We start from the raw sequence: 24,705 nt of genomic DNA, 5'->3' as shown, positions 1-24,705 counted from the left end.
CTTCTTCCCAAATAAGTGTGTGTAAGTGTCGAGCTTCTTCGCAAATAAGTGTGAGTCAGTGTAGTGCTTCTTCGCAAATAAGTGTGAGTCAGTGTAGTGCTTCTTCCCAAATAAGTGTGTGTCTGTGTAGTGCTTCTTCCCAAATAAGTGTGTGTCTGTGTAGTGCTTCTTCCCAAATAGGAGTGTGTCTGTGTTGTGCTTCTTCCCAAATAGGTGTGTGTCTGCGTAGTGTTTCTTCCCAAGCAAGTGTGTGTCACTGTAGTGCTTCTTCCCAAATACGTGTGTGTCAGTGTAGTGCTTCTTCACAAATAAACGTGTGTCCGTGTAGTGCTACTTCCCAAATAGGTGTGTGTCTGTGTAGTGCATCTTCCCAAATAGGTGTGTGTCTGTGTAGTGCTTCTTCCCAAATAGGTGTGTGTCTGTGTAGTGCTACTTCCCAAATAGGTGTGTGTCTGAGTAGTGCTACTTCCCAAATAGGTGTGTGTTTGTGTCGTGCTTCTTCCCAAATAAGTGTGTGTCTGTGTAGTGCTTCTTCCCAAATAAGTGTGTGTCTGTGTAGTGCTTCTTCCCAAATAGGTGTGTGTCTGTGTAGTGCTTATTCGCAAATAGGTGTGTGTCAGTGTAGTGCTTCTTCCCAAATAGGTGTGTGTCTGTGTAGTGCTTATTCCCAAATAGGTGTGTGTCTGTGTAGTGCTTCTTCCCAAATAAGTGTGTGTCAGTGTAGTGCTTCTTCCCAAGTAAGTGTGTGTCAGTGTAGTGCTTCTTCCCAAATAAGTGTGTGTCAGTGTAGTGCTTCTTCCCAAATAGGTGTGTGTCAGTGTAGTGCTTCTTCCCAAATAGGTGTGTGTCAGTGTAGTGCTTCTTCCCAAATAGGTGTGTGTCAGTGTAGTGCTTCTTCCCAAATAGGTGTGTGTCACTGTAGTGCTTCTTCCCAAATAGCTGTGTGTCAGTGTAGTGCTTATTCCCAAATAGGTGTGTGTCAGTTTAGTGCTTCTTCCCAAATAGGTGTGTGTCTGTGTAGTGCTACTTCCCAAATAGGTGTGTGTCTGTGTAATGCTACTTCCCAAATAGGTGTGTGTCTGTGTCGTGCTTCTTCCCAAATAGGTGTGTGTCAGTATAGTGCTTCTTCCCAAATAGGTGTTTGTCAGTGTAGTCCTTCTTCCCAAATAAGTGTGTGTCCGTGTAGTGCTTCTTCGCAAATAGGTGTGTGACAGTGTAGAGCTTCTTCCCAAATAGGTGTGTGTCAGTGTAGTGCTTCTTCCCAAATAGGTGTGTGTCAGTGTGGTGCTTCTTCCCAAAGAGGTGTGTGTCAGTGTAGTGCTTCTTGTAAATAGGTGTGTGTGTGTGTAGTGCTTCTTCCCAAATAGGTGTGTGTCAGTATAGTGCTTCTTCCCAAATAGGTGTGTGTCAGTGTAGTGCTTCTGACCAAATAGATGTGTGTCAGTGTAGTGCATCTTCCCAAATAGGTGTGTGTCAGTGTAGTGCTTCTTCCCAAATAGGTGTGTGTCAGTGTAGTGCTTCTATTCAAATAGGTGTGTGTCTATGTAATGCTTCTTCCCAAATAGGCGTGTGTCTGTGTAGTGCTACGTCCCAAATAGGTGTGTGTCTGTGTCGTGCTTCTTCCCAAATAAGTGTGTGTCAGTGTAGTGCTTCTTCCCAAATAAGTATGTGTCAGTGTAGTGCTTCTACCCAAATAAGTGTGTGTCAGTGTAGTGCTTCTTCCCAAATAAGTGTGTGTCTGTGTAGTGCTTCTTCCCAAATAGGTGTGTGTCTGTGTAGTGCTTATTCCCAAATAGGTGTGTGTCAGTGTAGTGCTTCTTCCCAAATAGGTGTGTGTCACTGTAGTGCTTCTTCCCAAATAGCTGTGTGTCAGTGTAGTGCTTATTCCCAAATAGGTGTGTGTCAGTGTAGTGCTTCTTCCCAAATAGGTGTGTGTCTGTGTAGTGCTACTTCCCAAATAGGTGTGTGTCTGTGTAATGCTACTTCCCAAATAGGTGTGTGTCTGTGTCGTGCTTCTTCCCAAATAAGTGTGTGTCAGTGTAGTGCTTCTTCCCAAATAGGTGTGTGTCAGTATAGTGCTTCTTCCCAAATAGGTGTTTGTCAGTGTAGTCCTTCTTCCCAAATAAGTGTGTGTCCGTGTAGTGCTTCTTCGCAAATAGGTGTGTGACAGTGTAGAGCTTCTTCCCAAATAGGTGTGTGTCAGTGTAGTGCTTCTTCCCAAATAGGTGTGTGTCAGTGTGGTGCTTCTTCCCAAAGAGGTGTGTGTCAGTGTAGTGCTTCTTCTAAAATAGGTGTGTGTGTGTGTAGTGCTTCTTCCCAAATAGGTGTGTGTCAGTATAGTGCTTCTTCCCAAATAGGTGTGTGTCAGTGTAGTGCTTCTGACCAAATAGATGTGTGTCAATGTAGTGCATCTTCCCAAATAGGTGTGTGTCAGTGTAGTGCTTCTTCCCAAATAGGTGTGTGTCAGTGTAGAGCTTCTATTCAAATAGGTGTGTGTCTATGTAATGCTTCTTCCCAAATAGGCGTGTGTCTGTGTTGTGCTTCTTCCCAAATAGGTGTGTGTCTGCGTAGTGTTTCTTCCCAAGCAAGTGTGTGTCAGTGTAGTGCTTCTTCCCAAATACGTGTGTGTCAGTGTAGTGCTTCTTCCCAAATAAACGTGTGTCCGTGTAGTGCTACTTCCCAAATAGTTGTGTGTCTGTGTAGTGCATCTTCCCAAATAGGTGTGTGTCTGTGTAGTGCTTCTTCCCAAATAGGTGTGTGTCTGTGTAGTGCTACTTCCCAAATAGGTGTGTGTCTGAGTAGTGCTACTTCCCAAATAGGTGTGTGTTTGTGTCGTGCTTCTTCCCAAATAAGTGTGTGTCTGTGTAGTGCTTCTTCCCAAATAGGTGTGTGTCTGCGTAGTGTTTCTTCCCAAGCAAGTGTGTGTCAGTGTAGTGCTTCTTCCCAAATACATGTGTGTCAGTGTAGTGCTTGTCCCCAAATAGGTGTGTGTCAGTGTAGTGCTTGTCCCCAAATAGGTGTGTGTCAGTGTAGTGCTTGTCCCCAAATAGGTGTGTGTCAGGGTAGTGCTTGTCAGCAAATAGGTGTGTGTCAGGGTAGTGCTTCTTCCCAAATAGGAGTATGTCAGTGTAGTGCTTCTTCCGAAATAGGTGTGTGTCAGTGTAGTGCTTCTTCCCAAATAGGTGTTTGTCTGTGTAGTGCTTCTTCCCAAATAAGTGTTTGCGTGTAGTGCTTCTTCCCAAGTAAGTGTGTGTAAGTTTCGAGCTTCTTTGCACATAAGTGTGTGTCAGTATAGTGATTCTCCCAAATAGGTGTGTGTCAGTGTAGTGCCTCTTCCCAAATAAGTGTGTGTCAGTTTAGTGCTTCTTCCCAAATAGGTGTGTGTCAGTGTTGTGCTTCTTCCCAAATAAGTGTGTGTCAGTGTAGTGCTTCTTCCCAAATAAGTGTGTGTCAGTGTAGTGCTTCTTCCCAAATAGATGTGGGTCCGTGTAGTGCTTCTTCCCAAATAGGTGTGTGTCAGTGTAGTGCTTGTCCCCAAATAGGTGTGTGTCAGGGTAGTGCTTGTCAGCAAATAGGTGTGTGTCAGGGTAGTGCTTCTTCCCAAATAGGTGTATGTCAGTATAGTGCTTCTTCCCAAATAGGTGTGTGTCAGTGTAGTGCTTCTTCCCAAATAAGTGTGTGTCAGTGTAGTGCTTCTTCCAAAATAAGTGTGTGTCGGTGTAGTGCTTCTTCCCAAATAAGTGTGTGTAAGTGTGGAGCTTCTTCGCAAATAGGTGTGTGTCAGTGTCGTGGTTCTTCCCAAATAGGTATGTGTCAGTGTAGTGTTTCATCATAAGTAAGTGTGTGTCAGTATAGTGCTTCTTCCCAAATATGTGTGTGTCAGTGTAGTGCTTCTTCCCAAATAAGTGTGTGTCAGTGTAGTGCTTCTTCCCAAATAAGTGTGAGTCAGTGTAGTGCTTCTTCCCAAATAAGTGTGTGTAAGTGTCGAGCTTCTTCGCAAATAAGTGTGAGTCAGTGTAGTGCTTCTTCCCAAATAAGTGTGTGTCAGTGTAGTGCTTCTTCCCAAATAAGTGTGTGTCTGTGCAGTGCTTCTTCCCAAATAGGAGTGTGTCTGTGTAGTGCTTCTTCCCAAATAGGTGTGTGTCTGTGTAGTGTTTCTTCCCAAACAAGTGTGTGTCAGTGTAGTGCTTCTTCTCAAATAGCTGTGTGTCAGTGTAGTGCTTCTTCCCAAATAGGTGTGCGTCAGTGTAGTGCTTCTTCCCAAATAGGTGTGTGTCTGTGTTGTGCTTCTTCCCAAATAAGTGTGTGTAAGTGTCGAGCTTCTTCGCAAATAAGTATGAGTCAGTGTAGTTCTTCTTCCCAAATAAGTGTGAGTCAGTGTAGTGATTCTTCCCAAATAAGTGTGTGTCAGTGTAGTGCTTCTTCCCAAATATATGTGTGTCAGTGTAGTGCTTCTTCCCAAATAGGTGTGTGTCAGTAAAATGTTTCTTCCCAAATAGGTGTGTGTCATTGTAGTGCTTCTTGCCAAATAGGTGTGTGTCAGTGTAGTCCTTCTTCCCAAATAAGTGTGTGTCCGTGTAGTGCTTCTTCCCAAATAAGTGTGTGTCAGTGTAGTGCTTCTTCTCAAATAGCTGTGTGTCAGTGTAGTGCTTCTTCCCAAATAGGTGTGCGTCAGTGTAGTGCTTCTTCCCAAATAGGTGTGTGTCAGTGTAGTGCTTCTTCCCAAACAGGTGTGTGTCAGTGTAGTGCTTATTCCCAAATAGGCGTGTGTCAGTGTAGTGCTTATTCCCAAATAGGTGTGTGTCAGTGTAGTGCTTCTTCCCAAATAGGTGTGTGTCTGTGTAGTGCTTCTTCCCAAATGGGTGTGTGTCTGTGTAGTGCTTCTTCCCAAATAGGTGTGTGTCAGTGTTGTGCCTCTTCCCAAATAAGTGTGTGTCAGTGTAGTGCTTCTTCCACAAATAAATGTGTGTCAGTGTAGTGCTTCTTCCCAAATAGGTGTGTGTCTGTGTTGTGCTTCTTCCCAAATAAGTGTGTGTAAGTGTCGTGCTTCTTCGCAAATAAGTATGAGTCAGTGTAGTTCTTCTTCCCAAATAAGTGTGAGTCAGTGTAGTGATTCTTCACAAATAAGTGTGTGTCAGTGTAGTGCTTCTTCCAAAATAAGTGTGTGTCGGTGTAGTGCTTCTTCCCAAATAAGTGTGTGTAAGTGTGGAGCTTCTTCGCAAATAGGTGTGTGTCAGTGTCGTGGTTCTTCCCAAATAGGTATGTGTCAGTGTAGTGTTTCATCATAAGTAAGTGTGTGTCAGTATAGTGCTTCTTCCCAAATACGTGTGTGTCAGTGTAGTGCTTCTTCCCAAATAAGTGTGTGTCAGTGTAGTGCTTCTTCCCAAATAAGTGTGTGTCTGTGTAGTGCTTCTTCCCAAATAGGAGTGTGTCTGTGTAGTGCTTATTCCCAAATAGGTGTGTGTCAGTGTAGTGCTTCTTCCCAAATAGGTGTGTGTCAGTGTAGTTCTTCTTCCCAAATAAGTGTGTGTCAGTGTAGTGCTTCTTCCCAAATAGGTGTGTGTCAGTATAGTGCTGCTTCCCAAATAGGTGTTTGTCAGTGTAGTCCTTCTTCCCAAATAAGTGTGTGACCGTGTAGTGCTTCTTCCCAAATAGGTGTGTGACAGTGTAGTGCTTCTTCCCAAATAGGTTTGTGTCAGTGTAGTGCTTCTTCCCAAATAGGTGTGTGTCAGTGTGGTGCTTTTTCCCAAATAGGTGTGTGTCAGTGTAGTGCTTCTTCTAAAATAAGTGTGTGTGTGTGTAGTGCTTCTTCCCAAATAGGTGTGTGTCAGTGTAGTGCTTCTTCCCAAATAGGTGTGTGTCAGTGTAGTGCTTCTGACCAAATAGATGTGTGTCAGTGTAGTGCATCTTCCCAAATAGGTGTGTGTCAGTGTAGTGCTTCTTCCCAAATAGGTGTGTGTCAGTGTAGTGCTTCTATTCAAATAGGTGTGTGTCTATGTAATGCTTCTTCCCAAATAGGCGTGTGTCTGTGTAGTGCTACGTCCCAAATAGGTGTGTGTCTGTGTCGTGCTTCTTCCCAAATAGGTGTGTGTCTGTGTAGTGCTTATTCCCAAATAGGTGTGTGTCAGAGTAGTGCTCCTTCCCATATAGGTGTGTGTCAGTGTAGTGCTTCTTCCCAAATAGGTGTGTGTCTGAGTAGTGCTTCTTCCCAAATAGGTGTGTGTCTGTGTAGTGCTTATTTCCAAATAAGTGTGTGTCCGTGTAGTGCTTCTGACCAAATAGATGTGTGTCAGTGTAGTGCTTCTTCCCAATAAGTGTGTGTAAATGTCGAGCTTCTTTGCAAATAAGTGTAAGTCAGTGTAGTGCTTCTTCCCAAATAAGTGTGTGTAAGTGTCGAGCTTGTTCGCAAATAAGTATGAGTCAGTGTAGTTCTTTTTCCCAAATAAGTGTGAGTCAGTGTAGCGATTCTTCCCAAATAAGTGTGTGTCAGTGTAGTGCTTCTTCCAAAATAAGTGTGTGTCGGTGTAGTGCTTCTTCCCAAATAAGTGTGTGTAAGTGTGGAGCTTCTTCGCAAATAGGTGTGTGTCAGTGTCGTGGTTCTTCCCAAATAGGTGTGTGTCAGTGTAGCGACTCATCATAAGTAAGTGTGTGTCAGTATAGTGCTTCTTCCCAAATACGTGTGTCAGGCTAGTGCTTCTTCCCAAATAAGTGTGTGTCAGTGTAGTGCTTCTTCCCAAATAAGTGTGAGTCAGTGTAGTGCTTCTTCCCAAATAAGTGTGTGTAAGTGTCGAGCTTCTTCGCAAATAAGTGTGAGTCAGTGTAGTGCTTCTTCCCAAATAAGTGTGTGTCTGTGTAGTGCTTCTTCCCAAATAAGTGTGTGTCTGTGTAGTGCTTCTTCCCAAATAGGAGTGTGTCTGTGTAGTGCTTCTTCCCAAATAGGTGTGTGTCTGTGTAGTGTTTCTTCCCAAGCAAGTGTGTGTCAGTGTAGTGCTTCTTCAAAATACGTGTGTGTCAGTGTAGTGCTTCTTCCCAAATAAATGTGTGTCCGTGTAGTGCTACTTCCCAAATAGGTGTGTGTCTGTGTAGTGCATCTTCCCAAATAGGTGTGTGTCTGTGTAGTGCTTCTTCCCAAATAGGTGTGTGTCTGTGTAATGCTACTTCCCAAATAAGTGTGTGTCAGTGTAGTGCTTCTTCCCAAATAAGTGTGTGTCTGTGTAGTGCTTATTCCCAAATAGTTGTGTGTCAGTGTAGTGCTTCTTCCCAAATAGGTGTGTGTCTGTGTAGTGCTTATTCCCAAATAGGTGTGTGTCTGTGTAGTGCTTCTTCCCAAATAAGTGTGTGTCAGTGTAGTGCTTCTTCCCAAGTAAGTGTGTGTCAGTGTAGTGCTTCTTCCCAAATAGGTGTGTGTCAGTGTAGTGTTTCTTCCCAAATAGGTGTGTGTCAGTGTAGTGCTTCTTCCCAAATAGGTGTGTGTCAGTGTAGTGCTTCTTCCCAAATAGGTGTGTGTCAGTGTAGTGATTCTTCCCAAATAGGTGTGTGTCAGTGTAGCGCTTCTTCCCAAATAGGTGTGTGTCAGTGTGGTGCTTCTTCCCAAATAGGTGTGGGTCAGTGTAGTGCTTCTTCTAAAATAAGTGTGTGTGTGTGTAGTGCTTCTTCCCAAATAGGTGTGTGTCAGTGTAGTGCTTCTTCCCAAATAGGTGTGTGTCAGTGAAGTGCTTCTGACCAAATAGGTGTGTGTCAGTGTAGTGCTCCTTCCCAAATAGGTGTGTGTCAGTGTAGTGCTTCTTCCCAAATAGGTGTGTGTCTGTGTAGTGCTTCTTCCCAAATAGGTGTGTGTCTGTGTAGTGCTTCTTCCCAAATAAGTGTGTGTCAGTGTAGTGCTTCTTCCCAAATAAGTGTGTGTCTGTGTAGTGCTTCTTCCCAAATAGGTGTGTGTCTATGTAGTGCTTCTTCCCAAATAGGTGTGTGTCTATGTAATGCTTATTCCCAAATAAATGTGTGTCAGTGTAGTGCTTCTTCCCAAATAGTTGTGTGTCTGTGTAGTGCTTCTTCCCAAATAGGTGTGTGTCTGTGTAGTGCTTATTCCCAAATAGGTGTGTGTCAGTGTAGTGCTCCTTCCCAAATAGGTGTGTGTCAGTGTAGTGCTTCTATTCAAATAGGTGTGTGTCTATGTAATGCTTCTTCCCAAATAGGCGTGGTCTGTGTAGTGCTACGTCCCAAATAGGTGTGTGTCTGTGTCGTGCTTCTTCCCAAATAAGTGTGTGTCGGTGTAGTGCTTCTTCCCAAATAAGTGTGTGTAAGTGTGGAGCTTCTTCGCAAATAGGTGTGTGTCAGTGTCGTGGTTCTTCCCAAATAGGTGTGTGTCAGTGTAGCGGTTCATCTTAAGTAAGTGTGTGTCAGTATAGTGCTTCTTCCCAAATACGTGTGTGTCAGTGTAGTGCTTCTAACCAAATAAGTGTGTTTCAGTGTAGTGCTTCTTCCCAAATAAGTGTGAGTCAGTGTAGTGCTTCTTCCCAAATAAGGGTGTGTAAGTGTCGAGCTTCTTCGCAAATATGTGTGAGTCAGTGTAGTGCTTCTTCCCAAATTAGTGTGTGTCTGTGTAGTGCTTCTTCCAAAATAAGTGTGTGTCTGTGTAGTACTTCTTCCCAAATATTAGTGTGTCTGTGTAGTGCTTCTTCCCAAATAGGTGTGTGTCTGCGTAGTGTTTCTTCCCAAGCAAGTGTGTGTCAGTATAGTGCTTCTTCCCAAATACGTGTGTGTCAGTGTAGTGCTTCTTCCCAAATAAGTGTGTGTGAGTGTAGTGCTTCTTCCCAAATAGGTGTGTGTCTGTGTAGTGCTTCTTCCCAAATAAGTGTGTGTCAATGTAGTGCTTCTTCTCATGTAAGTGTGTGTCAGTGTAGTGCTTCTTCCCAAATAGGTGTGTGTCAGTGTAGTGCTTCTTCCCAAATAGGTGTGTGTCAGTGTAGTGCTTCTTCCCAAATAGGTGTGTGTCAGTGTAGTGCTTCTTCCGAAATAGGCGTGTGTCACTGTAGTGCTTCTTCCCAAATACGTGTGTGTCAGTGTAGTGCTTATTCCCAAATAGGTGTGTGTCAGTGTAGTGCTTCTTCCCAAATAGGTGTGTGTCTGTGTAGTGCTACTTCCCAAATAGGTGTGTGTCTGTGTAATGCTACTTCCCAAATAGGTGTGTGTCTGTGTTGTGCTTCTTCCCAAATAAGTGTGTGTCAGTGTAGTGCTTCTTCCCAAATAGGTGTGTGTCAGTATAGTGCTTCTTCCCAAATAGGTGTGTGTCAGTGTAGTCCTTCTTCCCAAATAAGTGTGTGTCCGTGTAGTGCTTCTTCCCAAATAGGTGTGTGACAGTGTAGTGCTTCTTCCCAAATAGGTGTGTGTCAGTGTCGTGCTTCTTCCCAAATAGGTGTGTGTCAGTGTAGTGCTTCTTCTAAAATAGGTGTGTGTGTGTGTAGTGCTTCTTCCCAAATAGGTGTGTGTCAGTGTAGTGCTTCTTCCCAAATAGGTGTGTGTCAGTGTAGTGCTTCTTCCCAAATAGGTGTGTGTCAGTGTAGTGCTTCTTCCCAAATAGGTGTGTGTCAGTGTAGTGCTTCTGACCAAATAGATATGTGTCAGTGTAGTGCATCTTCCCAAATAGGTGTGTGTCAGTGTAGTGCTTCTTACCAAATAGGTGTGTGTCAGTGTAGTGCTTCTATTCAAATAGGTGTGTGTCTATGTAATGCTTCTTGCCAAATAGGCGTGTGTCTGTGTAGTGCTACGTCCCAAATAGGTGTGTGTCTGTGTCGTGCATCTTCCCAAATAAGTGTGTGTCAGTGTAGTGCTTCTTCCCAAATAAGTGTGTGTCAGTGTAGTGCTTCTTCCCAAATAAGTGTGTGTCTGTGTAGTGCTTCCTCCCAAATAGGTGTGTGTCTGTGTAGTGCTTATTCCCAAATAGGTGTGTGTCAGTGTAGTGCTTCTTCCCAAATAGGTGTGTGTCTGTGTAGTGCATCTTCCCAAATAGGTGTGTGTCTGTGTAGTGCTTATTCCCAAATAGGTGTGTGTCAGTGTAGTGCTCCTTCCCAAATAGGTGTGTGTCAGTGTAGTGCTTCTTCCCAAATAGGTGTGTGTCAGTGTAGTGCTTCTTCCCAAATAGGTGTGTGTCTGTGTAGTGGTTATTCCCAAATAAGTGTGTGTCCGTGTAGTGCTTCTTCCCAAATAAGTGTGTGTCAGTGTAGTGCTTCTTCCCAATAAGTGTGTGTAAATGTCGAGCTTCTTTGCAAATAAGTGTAAGTCAGTGTAGTGCTTCTTCCCAAATAAGTGTGTGTAAGTGTCGAGCTTGTTCGCAAATAAGTATGAGTCAGTGTAGTTCTTTTTCCCAAATAAGTGTGAGTCAGTGTAGTGATTCTTCCCAAATAAGTGTGTGTCAGTGTAGTGCTTCTTCCAAAATAAGTGTGTGTCGGTGTAGTGCTTCTTCCCAAATAAGTGTGTGTAAGTGTGGAGCTTCTTCGCAAATAGGTGTGTGACAGTGTCGTGGTTCTTCCCTAATAGGTGTGTGTCAGTGTAGCGCTTCATCATAAGTAAGTGTGTGTCAGTATAGTGCTTCTTCCCAAATACGTGTGTGTCAGTGTAGTGCTTCTTCCCAAATAAGTGTGTGTCAGTGTAGTGCTTCTTCCCAAATAAGTGTGAGTCAGTGTAGTGCTTCTTCCCAAATAAGTGTGTGTAAGTGTCGAGCTTCTTCGCAAATAAGTGTGAGTCAGTGTAGTGCTTCTTCGCAAATAAGTGTGAGTCAGTGTAGTGCTTCTTCCCAAATAAGTGTGTGTCTGTGTAGTGCTTCTTCCCAAATAAGTGTGTGTCTGTGTAGTGCTTCTTCCCAAATAGGAGTGTGTCTGTGTTGTGCTTCTTCCCAAATAGGTGTGTGTCTGCGTAGTGTTTCTTCCCAAGCAAGTGTGTGTCACTGTAGTGCTTCTTCCCAAATACGTGTGTGTCAGTGTAGTGCTTCTTCACAAATAAACGTGTGTCCGTGTAGTGCTACTTCCCAAATAGGTGTGTGTCTGTGTAGTGCATCTTCCCAAATAGGTGTGTGTCTGTGTAGTGCTTCTTCCCAAATAGGTGTGTGTCTGTGTAGTGCTACTTCCCAAATAGGTGTGTGTCTGAGTAGTGCTACTTCCCAAATAGGTGTGTGTTTGTGTCGTGCTTCTTCCCAAATAAGTGTGTGTCTGTGTAGTGCTTCTTCCCAAATAAGTGTGTGTCTGTGTAGTGCTTCTTCCCAAATAGGTGTGTGTCTGTGTAGTGCTTATTCGCAAATAGGTGTGTGTCAGTGTAGTGCTTCTTCCCAAATAGGTGTGTGTCTGTGTAGTGCTTATTCCCAAATAGGTGTGTGTCTGTGTAGTGCTTCTTCCCAAATAAGTGTGTGTCAGTGTAGTGCTTCTTCCCAAGTAAGTGTGTGTCAGTGTAGTGCTTCTTCCCAAATAAGTGTGTGTCAGTGTAGTGCTTCTTCCCAAATAGGTGTGTGTCAGTGTAGTGCTTCTTCCCAAATAGGTGTGTGTCAGTGTAGTGCTTCTTCCCAAATAGGTGTGTGTCAGTGTAGTGCTTCTTCCCAAATAGGTGTGTGTCACTGTAGTGCTTCTTCCCAAATAGCTGTGTGTCAGTGTAGTGCTTATTCCCAAATAGGTGTGTGTCAGTTTAGTGCTTCTTCCCAAATAGGTGTGTGTCTGTGTAGTGCTACTTCCCAAATAGGTGTGTGTCTGTGTAATGCTACTTCCCAAATAGGTGTGTGTCTGTGTCGTGCTTCTTCCCAAATAAGTGTGTGTCAGTGTAGTGCTTCTTCCCAAATAGGTGTGTGTCAGTATAGTGCTTCTTCCCAAATAGGTGTTTGTCAGTGTAGTCCTTCTTCCCAAATAAGTGTGTGTCCGTGTAGTGCTTCTTCGCAAATAGGTGTGTGACAGTGTAGAGCTTCTTCCCAAATAGGTGTGTGTCAGTGTAGTGCTTCTTCCCAAATAGGTGTGTGTCAGTGTGGTGCTTCTTCCCAAAGAGGTGTGTGTCAGTGTAGTGCTTCTTGTAAATAGGTGTGTGTGTGTGTAGTGCTTCTTCCCAAATAGGTGTGTGTCAGTATAGTGCTTCTTCCCAAATAGGTGTGTGTCAGTGTAGTGCTTCTGACCAAATAGATGTGTGTCAGTGTAGTGCATCTTCCCAAATAGGTGTGTGTCAGTGTAGTGCTTCTTCCCAAATAGGTGTGTGTCAGTGTAGTGCTTCTATTCAAATAGGTGTGTGTCTATGTAATGCTTCTTCCCAAAGAGGCGTGTGTCTGTGTAGTGCTACGTCCCAAATAGGTGTGTGTCTGTGTCGTGCTTCTTCCCAAATAAGTGTGTGTCAGTGTAGTGCTTCTTCCCAAATAAGTATGTGTCAGTGTAGTGCTTCTACCCAAATAAGTGTGTGTCAGTGTAGTGCTTCTTCCCAAATAAGTGTGTGTCTGTGTAGTGCTTCTTCCCAAATAGGTGTGTGTCTGTGTAGTGCTTATTCCCAAATAGGTGTGTGTCAGTGTAGTGCTTCTTCCCAAATAGGTGTGTGTCACTGTAGTGCTTCTTCCCAAATAGCTGTGTGTCAGTGTAGTGCTTATTCCCAAATAGGTGTGTGTCAGTGTAGTGCTTCTTCCCAAATAGGTGTGTGTCTGTGTAGTGCTACTTCCCAAATAGGTGTGTGTCTGTGTAATGCTACTTCCCAAATAGGTGTGTGTCTGTGTCGTGCTTCTTCCCAAATAAGTGTGTGTCAGTGTAGTGCTTCTTCCCAAATAGGTGTGTGTCAGTATAGTGCTTCTTCCCAAATAGGTGTTTGTCAGTGTAGTCCTTCTTCCCAAATAAGTGTGTGTCCGTGTAGTGCTTCTTCGCAAATAGGTGTGTGACAGTGTAGAGCTTCTTCCCAAATAGGTGTGTGTCAGTGTAGTGCTTCTTCCCAAATAGGTGTGTGTCAGTGTGGTGCTTCTTCCCAAAGAGGTGTGTGTCAGTGTAGTGCTTCTTCTAAAATAGGTGTGTGTGTGTGTAGTGCTTCTTCCCAAATAGGTGTGTGTCAGTATAGTGCTTCTTCCCAAATAGGTGTGTGTCAGTGTAGTGCTTCTGACCAAATAGATGTGTGTCAATGTAGTGCATCTTCCCAAATAGGTGTGTGTCAGTGTAGTGCTTCTTCCCAAATAGGTGTGTGTCAGTGTAGAGCTTCTATTCAAATAGGTGTGTGTCTATGTAATGCTTCTTCCCAAATAGGCGTGTGTCTGTGTTGTGCTTCTTCCCAAATAGGTGTGTGTCTGCGTAGTGTTTCTTCCCAAGCAAGTGTGTGTCAGTGTAGTGCTTCTTCCCAAATACGTGTGTGTCAGTGTAGTGCTTCTTCCCAAATAAACGTGTGTCCGTGTAGTGCTACTTCCCAAATAGTTGTGTGTCTGTGTAGTGCATCTTCCCAAATAGGTGTGTGTCTGTGTAGTGCTTCTTCCCAAATAGGTGTGTGTCTGTGTAGTGCTACTTCCCAAATAGGTGTGTGTCTGAGTAGTGCTACTTCCCAAATAGGTGTGTGTTTGTGTCGTGCTTCTTCCCAAATAAGTGTGTGTCTGTGTAGTGCTTCTTCCCAAATAGGTGTGTGTCTGCGTAGTGTTTCTTCCCAAGCAAGTGTGTGTCAGTGTAGTGCTTCTTCCCAAATACATGTGTGTCAGTGTAGTGCTTGTCCCCAAATAGGTGTGTGTCAGTGTAGTGCTTGTCCCCAAATAGGTGTGTGTCAGTGTAGTGCTTGTCCCCAAATAGGTGTGTGTCAGGGTAGTGCTTGTCAGCAAATAGGTGTGTGTCAGGGTAGTGCTTCTTCCCAAATAGGTGTATGTCAGTGTAGTGCTTCTTCCGAAATAGGTGTGTGTCAGTGTAGTGCTTCTTCCCAAATAGGTGTTTGTCTGTGTAGTGCTTCTTCCCAAATAAGTGTGTGCGTGTAGTGCTTCTTCCCAAGTAAGTGTGTGTAAGTTTCGAGCTTCTTTGCACATAAGTGTGTGTCAGTATAGTGATTCTCCCAAATAGGTGTGTGTCAGTGTAGTGCCTCTTCCCAAATAAGTGTGTGTCAGTTTAGTGCTTCTTCCCAAATAGGTGTGTGTCAGTGTTGTGCTTCTTCCCAAATAAGTGTGTGTCAGTGTAGTGCTTCTTCCCAAATAAGTGTGTGTCAGTGTAGTGCTTCTTCCCAAATAGATGTGGGTCCGTGTAGTGCTTCTTCCCAAATAGGTGTGTGTCAGTGTAGTGCTTGTCCCCAAATAGGTGTGTGTCAGTGTAGTGCTTGTCCCCAAATAGGTGTGTGTCAGGGTAGTGCTTGTCAGCAAATAGGTGTGTGTCAGGGTAGTGCTTCTTCCCAAATAGGTGTATGTCAGTATAGTGCTTCTTCCCAAATAGGTGTGTGTCAGTGTAGTGCTTCTTCCCAAATAAGTGTGTGTCAGTGTAGTGCTTCATCCCAAATAAGTGTGATTCAGTGTAGTGCTTCTTCCCAAATAAGTGTGATTCAGTGTAGTGCTTCTTCCCAAATAAGTGTGTGTCAGTGTAGTGCTTCTTCCCAAATAGATGTGGGTCCGTGTAGTGCTTCTTCCCAAATAGGTGTGTGTCAGTGTAGTGCTTGTCCCCAAATAGGTGTGTGTCAGTGTAGTGCTTGTTCACAAATAGGTGTGTGTCAGAGTAGTGCTTGTCAGCAAATAGGTGTGTGTCAGTGTAGTGCTTCTTCCCAAATAGGTGTGTGTCAGTGTAGTGCTTCTTCCCAAATAGGTGTGTGTCAGTGTAGTGCTTCTTCTTAAATAAGTGTGATTCAGTGTAGTGCTTCATCCCAAATAAGTGTGTGTCTGTGTAGTGCTTATTCCCAAATACGTGTGTGTCAGTGTAGTGCTTCTTCCCAAATAGGTGTGTGTCAGTGTAGTGCTTCTTCCCAAATAGGTGTGTGTCAGTGTAGTGCTTCTTCCCAAATAGGTGTGTGTCTGTGTAGTGCTTCTTCCCAAATAGGTGTGTGTCTGTGTCGTGCTTCTTCCCAAATAAGTGTGTGTCAGTGTAGTGCTTCTTCCCAAAGAATTGTGTGTCAGTGTAGTGCTCCTTCCCAAATAAGTGTGTGTAAGTGTCGAGCTTCTTCGCAAATATGTTTGAGTCAGTGTAGTGCTTCTTCCCAAATAAGTGTGTGTCAGTGTAGTGCTTCTTCCCAAATAAGTGTGTGTCAGTGTAGTGCTTCTTCCAGAATAATTGTGTGTCAGTGTAGTGCTTCTCCCCAAATAAGTGTGTGTCAGTGTAGTGTTTCTTCCCAAATAAGTGTGTGTCAGTGTAGTGCTTCTTCCCAAATATATGTGTGTCAGTGTAGTGCTTCTTCCCAAATAGGTGTGTGTCAGTAAAATGTTTCTTCCCAAATAGGTGTGTGTCATTGTAGTGCTTCTTGCCAAATAGGTGTGTGTCAGTGTAGTCCTTCTTCCCAAATAAGTGTGTGTCCGTGTAGTGCTTCTTCCCAAATAAGTGTGTGTCAGTGTAGTGCTTCTTCTCAAATAGCTGTGTGTCAGTGTAGTGCTTCTTCCCAAATAGGTGTGCGTCAGTGTAGTGCTTCTTCCCAAATAGGTGTGTGTCAGTGTAGTGCTTCTTCCCAAACAGGTGTGTGTCAGTGTAGTGCTTATTCCCAAATAGGCGTGTGTCAGTGTACTGCTTATTCCCAAATAGGTGTGTGTCAGTGTAGTGCTTCTTCCCAAATAGGTGTGTGTCTGTGTAGTGCTTCTTCCCAAATGGGTGTGTGTCTGTGTAGTGCTTCTTCCCAAAAAGGTGTGTGTCAGTGTTGTGCCTCTTCCCAAATAAGTGTGTGTCAGTGTAGTGCTTCTTCCACAAATAAATGTGTGTCAGTGTAGTGCTTCTTCCCAAATAGGTGTGTGTCTGTGTTGTGCTTCTTCCCAAATAAGTGTGTGTCAGTGTAGTGCTTCTTCCCAAATAAGTGTGTGTCAGTGTAGTGCTTCTTCCCAAACAGGTGTGTGTCAGTGTAGTGCTTATTCCCAAATAGGTGTGTGTCAGTGTAGTGCTTATTCCCCAATAGGTGTGTGTCAGTGTAGTGCTTCTTCCCAAATAGGTGTGTGTTTGTGTAGTGCTTCTTCCTAAATAGGTGTGTGTCTGTGTAGTGCTTCTTCCCAAATAAGTGTGTGTCTGTGTAGTGCTCCTTCCCAAGTAAGTGTGTGTAAGTGTCGAGATTCTTTGCACATAAGTGTGTGTCAGTATAGTGCTTCTTCCCAAATAAGTGTGTGTCAGTGTAATGCTTCTTCCCAAATAAGTGTGTGTCAGTGTAGTGCTTATTCCCAAATATGTGTGTGTCAGTGTAGTGCTTATTCACAAATAGGTGTGGGTCAGTGTAGTGCTTCTTCCCGAATAAGTGTGAGTCAGTGTAGTGCTTCTTCACAAATAGGTGTGTGTCAGTGAAGTGCTTCTTCCCAGATAGGTGTGTGTCAGTAAAGTGCTTCATCCCAAATAGGTGTGTGTCATCATAGTGCCTCTTGCCAAATAGGTGAGTGTCAGTGTAGTCCTTCTTCCCAAATAAGTGTGTGTCCGTGTAGTGATTCTTCCCAAATAAGTGTGTGTCAGTGTAGTGCTTCTCCTCAAATAGCTGTGTGTCAGTGTAGTGCTTCTTCCCAAATAGGTGTGTGTCAGTGTAGTGCTTCTTCCCAAATAGGTGTGTGTCAGTGTAGTGCTTCTTCCCAAACAGGTGTGTGTCAGTGTAGTGCTTATTCCCAAATAGGTGTGTGTCAGTGTAGTGCTTATTCCCAAATAGGTGTGTGTCAGTGTAGTGCTTCTTCCCAAATCGGTGTAAGTCTGTGTAGTGCTTCTTCCCAAATGGGTGTGTGTCTGTGTAGTGCTTCTTCCCAAATAGGTGTGTGTCAGTGTTGTGCGTCTTCCCAAATAAGTGTGTGTCAGTGTATTGCTTCTTCCACAAATAAGTGTGTGTCAGTGTAGTGCTTCTTCCCAAATAGGTGTGTGTCAGTGTAGTGCTTCTTCCAAAATAGGTGTGTGTCAGTGTAGTGCTCCTTCCCAAATAGGTGTGGGTCGGTGTAGTGCTTCTTCCCAAATAGGTGTGTGTCAGTGTAGTGCTTGTCCCCAAATAGGTGTGTGTCAGTGTAGTGCTTGTCCCCAAATAGGTGTGTGTCAGTGTAGTGCTTGACAGCAAATAGGTGTGTGTCAGTGTAGTGCTTCTTCCCAAATAGGTGTGTGTCAGTGTAGTGCTTCTTCCCATATAGGTGTGTGTCAGTGTAGTGCTTCTTCCCAAATAAGTGTGTGTCAGTGTAGTGCTTCTTCCCAAATAAGTGTGATTCAGTGTAGTGCCTCTTCCCAAATAAGTGTGATTCAGTATAGTGCTTCTTCGCAAATAAGTGTGAGTCAGTGTAGTGCTTCTTCCCAAATAAGTGTGTGTCAGTGTAGTGCTTCTTTTCAAATAAGTGTGTGTCTGTGTAGTGCTTCTTCCCAAATAGGTTTGTGTCTGTGTAGTGCTTCCTCCTAAATAGGTGTGTGTCTGTGTAGTGCTTCTTCCCAAATAGGTGTTTGTCTGTGTAGTGCTTCTTCTCAAATAGGTGTGTGTCTGTGTAGTGCTTCTTCCCAAATAGGTGTGTGTCTGTGTAGTGCTTCTTCCCAAATATATGTGTGTCAGTGTAGTGCTTCTTCCCAAATATTTGTGTGTCAGTGTTGCGATTGTCCCCAAATAGGTGTGTGTTAGTGTAGTGCTTGTCCCCAAATAGGTGTGTGTCAGTGTAGTGCTTGTCACCAAATAGGTGTGTGTCAGTGTAGTGCTTCAAACCAAATAGATGTGTGTCAGTGTAGTGCTTCTTCCCAAATAGATGTGTGTCAGTGTAGTGCTTCTTCACATATATGTGTGTATCAGTGTAGTGCTTCTTCCCAAACAGGTGTGTGTCAGTGTAGAGCTTCTTCTCAAATAGCTGTGTGTCAGTGTAGTGCTTCTTCCCAAATAGGTGTGGGTCAGTGTAGTGCTTCTTCCCAAGTAGGTGTGTGTCAGTGTAGTGCTTGTTCCCAAACAGGTGTGTGTCAGTGTAGTGCTTATTCCCAAATAGGTGTGTGTCAGTGTAGTGCTTATTCCCAAATAGGTGTGTGTCAGTGTAGTGCTTCTTCCCAAATAGGTGTGTGTTTGTGTAGTGCTTCTTCCCAAATAGGTGTGTGTATGTGTAGTGCTTCTTCCCAAATAGGTGTGTGTCTGTGTAGTGCTTCTTCCCAAATAGGTGTGTGTCAGTGTAGTGCTTCTTCCCAAATAGGTGTGTGTCAGTGTAGTGCCTCTTCCCAAATAAGTGTGTGTCAGTGTAGTGCTTATTCCCAAATAGGTGTGTGTCAGTGTAGTGCTTCTTCCCAAATAGGTGTGCATCAGTGTAGTGCTTCTTCCCAAATAGGTGTGTCTGTGTAGTGCTTCTTCCCAAACAGGTGTGTGTCAGTGTAGTGCTTATTCCCAAATAGGTGTGTGTCAGTGTAGTGCTTATTCCCAAATAGGTGTGTGTCAGTGTAGTGCTTCTTCCCAAATAGGTGTGTGTCTGTGTAGTGCTTCTTCCCAAATGGGTGTGTGTCTGTGTAGTGCTTCTTCCCAAATAGGTGTGTGTCAGTGGAGTGCCTCTTCCCAAATAAGAGTGTGTCTGTGTAGTGCTTCTTCCCAAATAGGTGTGTGTCAGTGTAGTGCTTTTTCCCAATTAAGTGTGTCTCAGTGTAGTGCTTCTTCCCAAATAGATGTGGGTCCGTGTAGTGCTTCTTCCCAAATAGGTGTGTGTCAGTGTAGTGCTTGTCCCCAAATAGGTGTGTGTCAGTGTAGTGCTTGTCCCCAAATAGGTGTGTGTCAGTGTAGTGCTTGTCAGCAAATAGGTGTGTGTCAGTGTAGTGCTTCTTCCCAAATAGGTGTGTGTCAGTGTAGTGCTTCTTCCCAAATAGGTGTGTGTCAGTGTAGTGCTTCTTCCCAAATAAGTGTGTGTCAGTGTAGTGCTTCTTCCCAAATATATGTGTGTCAGTGTAGTGCTTCTTCCCAAATATTTGTGTGTCAGTGTTGTGATTGTCCCCAAATAGGTGTGTGTTAGTGTAGTGCTTGTCCCCAAATAGGTGTGTGTCAGTGTAGTGCTTGTCACCAAATAGATGTGTGTCAGTGTAGTGCTTCTTCCCAAATGGATGTGTGTCAGTGTAGTGCTTCTTCCCAAATAGGTGTGTGTCAGTGTAGTGCTTCTTCACAAATATGTGTGTATCAGTGTAGTGCTTCTTCCCAAATAGGTGTGTGTCAGTGTAGAGCTTCTTCTCAAATAGCTGTGTGTCAGTGTAGTGCTTCTTCCCAAATAGGTGTGGGTCAGTGTAGTGCTTCTTCCCAAGTAGGTGTGTGTCAGTGTAGTGCTTCTTCCCAAACAGGTGTGTGTCAGTGTAGTGCTTATTTCCAAATAGGTGTGTGTCAGTGTAGTGCTTATTCCCAAATAGGTGTGTGTCAGTGTAGTGCTTCTTCCCAAATAGGTGTGTGTTTGTGTAGTGCTTCTAGCCAAATAGGTGTGTGTCTGTGTAGTGCTTCTTCCCAAATAGGTGTGTGTCTGTGTAGTGCTTCTTCCCAAATAGGTGTGTGTCAGTGTAGTGCCTCTTCCCAAATAAGTGTGTGTCAGTGTAGTGCTTCTTCCCAAATAGGTGTGTGTCACTGTAGTGCTTCTTCCCAAATAGGTGTGCATCAGTGTAGTGCTTCTTCACAAATAGGTGTGTGTCAGTGTAGTGCTTCTTCCCAAACAGGTGTGTGTCAGTGTAGTGCTTATTCCCAAATAGGAGTGTGTCTGTGTAGTGCTTCTTCCCAAATAGGTGTGTGTCTGTGTAGTGCTTCTTCCCAAATAGGTGTGCGTCAGTGTAATGCCTCTTCCCAAATAAGTGTGTGACAGTGTAGTGCTTCTTCCCAAATAGGTGTGTGTCAGTGTAGTGCCTCTCCCAAAATAGGTGTGTGTCAACGAACTGCTTCTTCCGAAATAGGTGTGTGTCAATGCAGTCCTTCCCAAATAAGTGTGTGTCCGTGTAGTGCTTCTTCCCAAATAGGTGTGTGTCAGTGTTGTGCTTCTTCCCAAATAAGTGTGTGTCAGTGTAGTGCTTCTTCCCAAAAGAGTGTGTGTCAGTGTAGTGCTTCTTCCCAAATAGATGTGGGTCCGTGTAGTGCTTCTTCCCAAATATGTGTGTATCAGTGTAGTGCTTCTTCCCAAATAGGTGTGGGTCAGTGTAGTGCTTCTTCTCAAATAGCTGTGTGTCAGTGTAGTGCTTCTTCCCAAATACGTGTGTGTCAGTGTTGTGCTTCTTCCCAAATAAGTGTGTGTCAGTGTAGTGCTTATTCCCAAATAGGTGTGAGTCAGTGTAGTGCTTCTTCGCAAATAAGTGTGAGTCAGTGTAGTGCTTCTTCCCAAATAAGTGTGTGTCAGTGTAGTGCTTCTTTTCAAATAAGTGTGTGTCTGTGTAGTCCTTCTTCCCAAATAGGTGTGTGTCTGTGTAGTGCTTCCTCCTAAATAGGTGTGTGTCTGTGTAGTGCTTCTTCCCAAATAGGTGTTTGTCTGTGTAGTGCTTCTTCTCAAAGAGGTGTGTGTCTGTGTAGTGCTTCTTCCCAAATAGGTGTGTGTCTGTGTCATGCTTCTTCCCATATAAGTGTGTGTCAGTGTAGTGCTTCTTCCCAAATAAGTGTGTGTCAGTGTAGTGCTTCTTCCCAAATAAGTGTAAGTGTCGAGCTTCTTCGCAAATAAGTTTGAGTCAGTGTAGTGCTTCTTCCCAAATAAGTGTGTGTCAGTGTAGTGCTTCTTCCCAAATAAGTGTGTGTCAGTGTAGTGCTACTTCCAGGATAAGTGTGTGTCAGTGTAGTGCTCCTTCCCAAATAAGTGTGTGTCAGTGTAGTGTTTCTTCCCAAAAAAGTGTGTGTCAGTGTAGTGCTTCTTCCCAAATATATGTGTGTCAGTGTAGTGCTTCTTCCCAAATATTTGTGTGTCAGTGTAGTGATTGTCCCCAAATATTTGTGTGTCAGTGTAGTGCTTGTCAGCAAATAGGTGTGTGTCAGCGTAGTGCTTCTTCCCAAATAGATGTGTGTCAGTGTAGTGCTTCTTCCCAAATAGGTGTGTGTCAGTGTAGTGCTTCTTCACAAATATGTGTGTATCAGTGTAGTGCTTCTTCCCAAATAGGTGTGTGTCAGTGTAGAGCTTCTTCTCAAATAGCTGTGTGTCAGTGTAGTGCTTCTTCCCAAATAGGTGTGGGTCAGTGTAGTGCTTCTTCCCAAGTAGGTGTGTGTCAGTGTAGTGCTTCTTCCCAAACAGGTGTGTGTCAGTGTAGTGCTTATTCCCAAATAGGTGTGTGTCAGTGTAGTGCTTATTCCCCAATAGGTGTGTGTCAGTGTAGTGCCTCTTCCCAAATAAGTGTGTGTCAGTGTAATGCTCCTTCCCAAATAGGTGTGTGTCAGTGTAGTGCTTCTTCCCAAATAGGTGTGCGTCAGTGTAGTGCTTCTTCCCAAATAGGTGTGTGTCAATGTAGTGCTTCTTCCCAAACAGGTGTGTGTCAGTGTAGTGCTTATTCCCAAATAGGTGTGTGTCAGTGTAGTGCTTATTCCCAAATAGGTGTGTGTCAGTGTAGTGCTTCATCCCAAATAAGTGTGTGTCAGTGTAGTGCTTCTTCCCACATAGATGTGGGTCTGTGTAGTGCTTCTTAACAAATATGTGTGTATCAGTGTAGTGCTTCTTCCCAAATAGGTGTGTGTCAGTGTAGTGCATCTTCTCAAATAGCTGTGTGTCAGTGTAGTGCTTCTTCCCAAATAGGTGTGCGTCAGTGTAGTGCTTCTTCCCAAATAGGTGTGTGTCAGTGTAGTGATTCTTCCCAAACAGGTGTGTGTCAGTGTAGTGCTTATTCCCAAGTAGGTGTGTGTCAGTGTAGTGCTTATTCCCAAATAGGTGTGTGTCAGTGTAGTGCTTCTTCCCAAATAGGTGTGTGTCTGTGTAGTGTATCTTCCCAAATGGGTGTGTGTCTGTGTAGTGCTTCTTCCCAAATAGGTGTGTGTCAGTGTAGTGCCTCTTCCCAAATAAGTGTGTGTCAGTGTAGTTCTTCTTCCCAAATAAGTGTGTGTCAGTGTAGTGCTTCTTCCCAAATAGGTGTGTGTCAGTGTAGTGCTTCTTCCCAAATAGGTCTCCTTCCCAAATAGGTGTGTCTCAGTGAAGTGCTTCTTCCCAAATAGGTGTGTGTCAGTGTAGTGCTTCTTGCCAAATAGGTGTGTGTCAGTGTAGTGCTTCTTGCCAAATAGGTGTGTGTCAGTGTAGTGCTTCTTGCCAAATAGGTGTGTGTCCGTGTAGTGCTTCTTCCCAAATAGGTGTGTGTCAGTGTTGTGCTTCTTCCCAAATAAGTGTGTGTCAGTGTAGTGCTTCTTCCCAAATAAGTGTGTGTCGGTGTAGTGCTTCTTCCCAAATAGATGTGGGTCCGTGTAGTGCTTCTTCCCAAATAGGTGTGTGTCAGTGTAGTGCTTGTCCCCAAATAGGTGTGTGTCAGTGTAGTGCTTGTCCCCAAATAGGTGTGTGTCAGTGTAGTGCTTGTCAGCAAATAGGTGTGTGGCAGTGTAGTGCTCCTTCCCAAATTGGTGTGTGTCAGTGTAGTGCTTCTTCCCAAATAGGTGTGTGTCAGTGTAGTGCTTCTTCCCAAATAAGTGTGTGTCAGTGTAGTGCTTCTTCCCAAATAAGTGTGTGTAAGTGTTGAGCTTCTTCGCAAATAAGTTTGAGTCAGTGTGGTGCTTCTTCCCAAATAAGTGTGAGTCAGTGTAGTGCTTCTTCCCAAATAAGTGTGTGTCAGTGTAGTGCTTCTTCCCAAATAAGTGTGTGTCAGTGTAGTGCTTCTTACCAAATAGGTGTGTGTCTGTGTATTGCTTCTTCCCAAATGAGTGTGTGTCAGTGTAGTGCTTCTTACCATATAAGTGTGTGTAAGTGTTGAGCTTCTTTGCAAATAAGTGTGAGTCAGTGTAGTGCTTCTTTACAAATAAGTGTGTGTCAGTGTAGTGCTTCTTCCCAAATAAGTATGTGTCAGTGTAATGCTTCTTCCCAAATAAGTGTGTGTAAGTGTCGAGCTTCTTCACAAATGGGTGTGTGTCAGTGTTGTGCTTCATCCCAAATAGGTGTGTGTCAGTGTAGTGCTTCTTCCCAAATAAGTGTGTGTCAGTATTGTGCTTCTTCCCAAATAAGTGTGTGTCAGTGTAGTGCTTCTTCCCAAATAGGTGTGCGTCAGTGTAGTGCTTCTTCCCACATAGGTGTGTGTCAGTGTAGTGCTTCTTCCCAAACAGGTGTGTGTCAGTGTAGTGCTTCTTCCCAAACAGGTGTGTGTCAGTGTAGTGCTTATTCCCAAATAGGTGTGTGTCAGTGTAGTGCTTCTTCCCAAATAGGTGTGTGTCAGTGTATTGCTTTTTCCCTAATACGTCTGTGTCAGAGTAGTGCTTCTTCCCAAATAGGTGTGTGTCAGTGTAGTGCTTCCTCCCAAGTAGGTGTGTGTCAGTGTAGTGCATCTTAACAAATAAGTGTGTGTCAGTGTAGTGCTTCTTCCCAAATAAGTGTGTGTCAGAGTAGTGCTTCTTCCCAAATAAGTGTGATTCAGTGTAGTGCTTCTTCCCAAATAAGTGTGATTCAGTGTAGTGCTTCTTCGCAAATAAGTGTGAGTCAGTGTAGTGCTTCTTCCCAAATAAGTGTGTGTCAGTGTAGTGCTTCTTTTCAAATAAGTGTGTGTCTGTGTAGTGCTTCTTCCCAAATAGGTGTGTGTCTGTGTAGTGCTTCCTCCTAAATAGGTGTGTGTCTGTGTAGTGCTTCTTCCCAAATAGGTGTGTGTCTGTGTAGTGCTTCTTCACAAATAGGTGTGTGTCAGTGTAGTGCTTCTTCCCAAATAGGTGTGTGTCAGTGTAGTGCTTCTTCCCAAATACGTGTGTGTCAGTGTAGTGCTTCTTCCCAAATAGGTGTGTGTCAGTGTAGTGCTTCTTCCCAAATAGGTGTGCGTCAGTGTAGTGCATCTTCCCAAATAGGTGTGAGTCAGTGTAGTGCTGGTTCCCAAATAGGTGTGAGTCAGTGTAGTGCTTCCTTTCAATTAGGAGTGTTTCTGTGTAGTGCTTCTTCCCAAATAGGTGTGTGTCTGTGTAGTGCTTCTTCCCAAATAGGTGTGTGTCAGTGTAGTGCTTCTTCCCAAATAGGTGTGTGTCAGTGTAGTGTTTCTTCCCAAATAGGTGTGTTTCTGTGTGGTGCTTCTTCCCAAATAAGTGTGTGTCAGTGTAGTACTTTATCCCAAGTAAGTGTGTGTCAGTGTAGTGCGTCTTCACAAATACGTGTGTGTCAGTGTAGTGCTTCTTCACAAATACGTGTGTGTCAGTGTAGAGCTTCTTCCCAAATACGTGTGTGTCAGTGTAGTGCTTCATCCCAAATAAGTGTGTGTCTGTGTAGTGCTTCTTTCCAAATAGGTGTGTGTCTGTGAAGTGCTTCTTCACAAATAGGTGTGTGTCTGTGTAGTGATTCTTCCCGAATATATGTGTGTCTGTGTAGTGCTACTTCCCAAATAGGTGTGTGTCTGTGTAGTGAATCTTCCCAAATAAGTGTGTGTCAATGTAGTGCTTCTTCCCAAATGAGTGTGTGTCAGTGTAGTGCTTCTTCCCAAATAAGTGTGTGTAAGTGTTGAGCTTCTTTGCAAATAACTGTGAGTCAGTGTAGTGCTTCTTCACAAATAAGTGTGTGTC

At 43.9% G+C, this 24,705-nt stretch overlaps 1 protein-coding gene across 1 annotated transcript in view; it reads left to right on the top strand.

Moving 5' to 3' along the window:
• The window catches only part of LOC126301746 (keratin-associated protein 5-8-like), a 51,662-nt gene extending 27,771 nt beyond the window's left edge, over positions 1–23,891 (top strand). The window contains exons 5-8 of the mRNA XM_049991717.1: positions 1,270–1,302; positions 9,413–10,006; positions 13,437–14,654; positions 23,839–23,891. Coding sequence (XP_049847674.1) covers positions 9,613–10,006; positions 13,437–13,945 — 903 coding nt within the window. The 5' untranslated portion in view covers positions 1,270–1,302; positions 9,413–9,612 and the 3' untranslated portion in view covers positions 13,946–14,654; positions 23,839–23,891. The remainder of the gene's footprint in view (positions 1–1,269; positions 1,303–9,412; positions 10,007–13,436; positions 14,655–23,838) is intronic.
• Positions 23,892–24,705: the final 814 nt, after the last annotated feature.

This window comes from Schistocerca gregaria, unplaced genomic scaffold (genome assembly GCF_023897955.1).
Source record: "Schistocerca gregaria isolate iqSchGreg1 unplaced genomic scaffold, iqSchGreg1.2 ptg000097l, whole genome shotgun sequence".
NCBI lineage: Eukaryota > Metazoa > Arthropoda > Insecta > Orthoptera > Acrididae > Schistocerca > Schistocerca gregaria.
The sequence above is the reverse complement of the archived record's forward strand: the minus strand, read 5'-3'. Positions and strand labels throughout refer to the sequence as shown.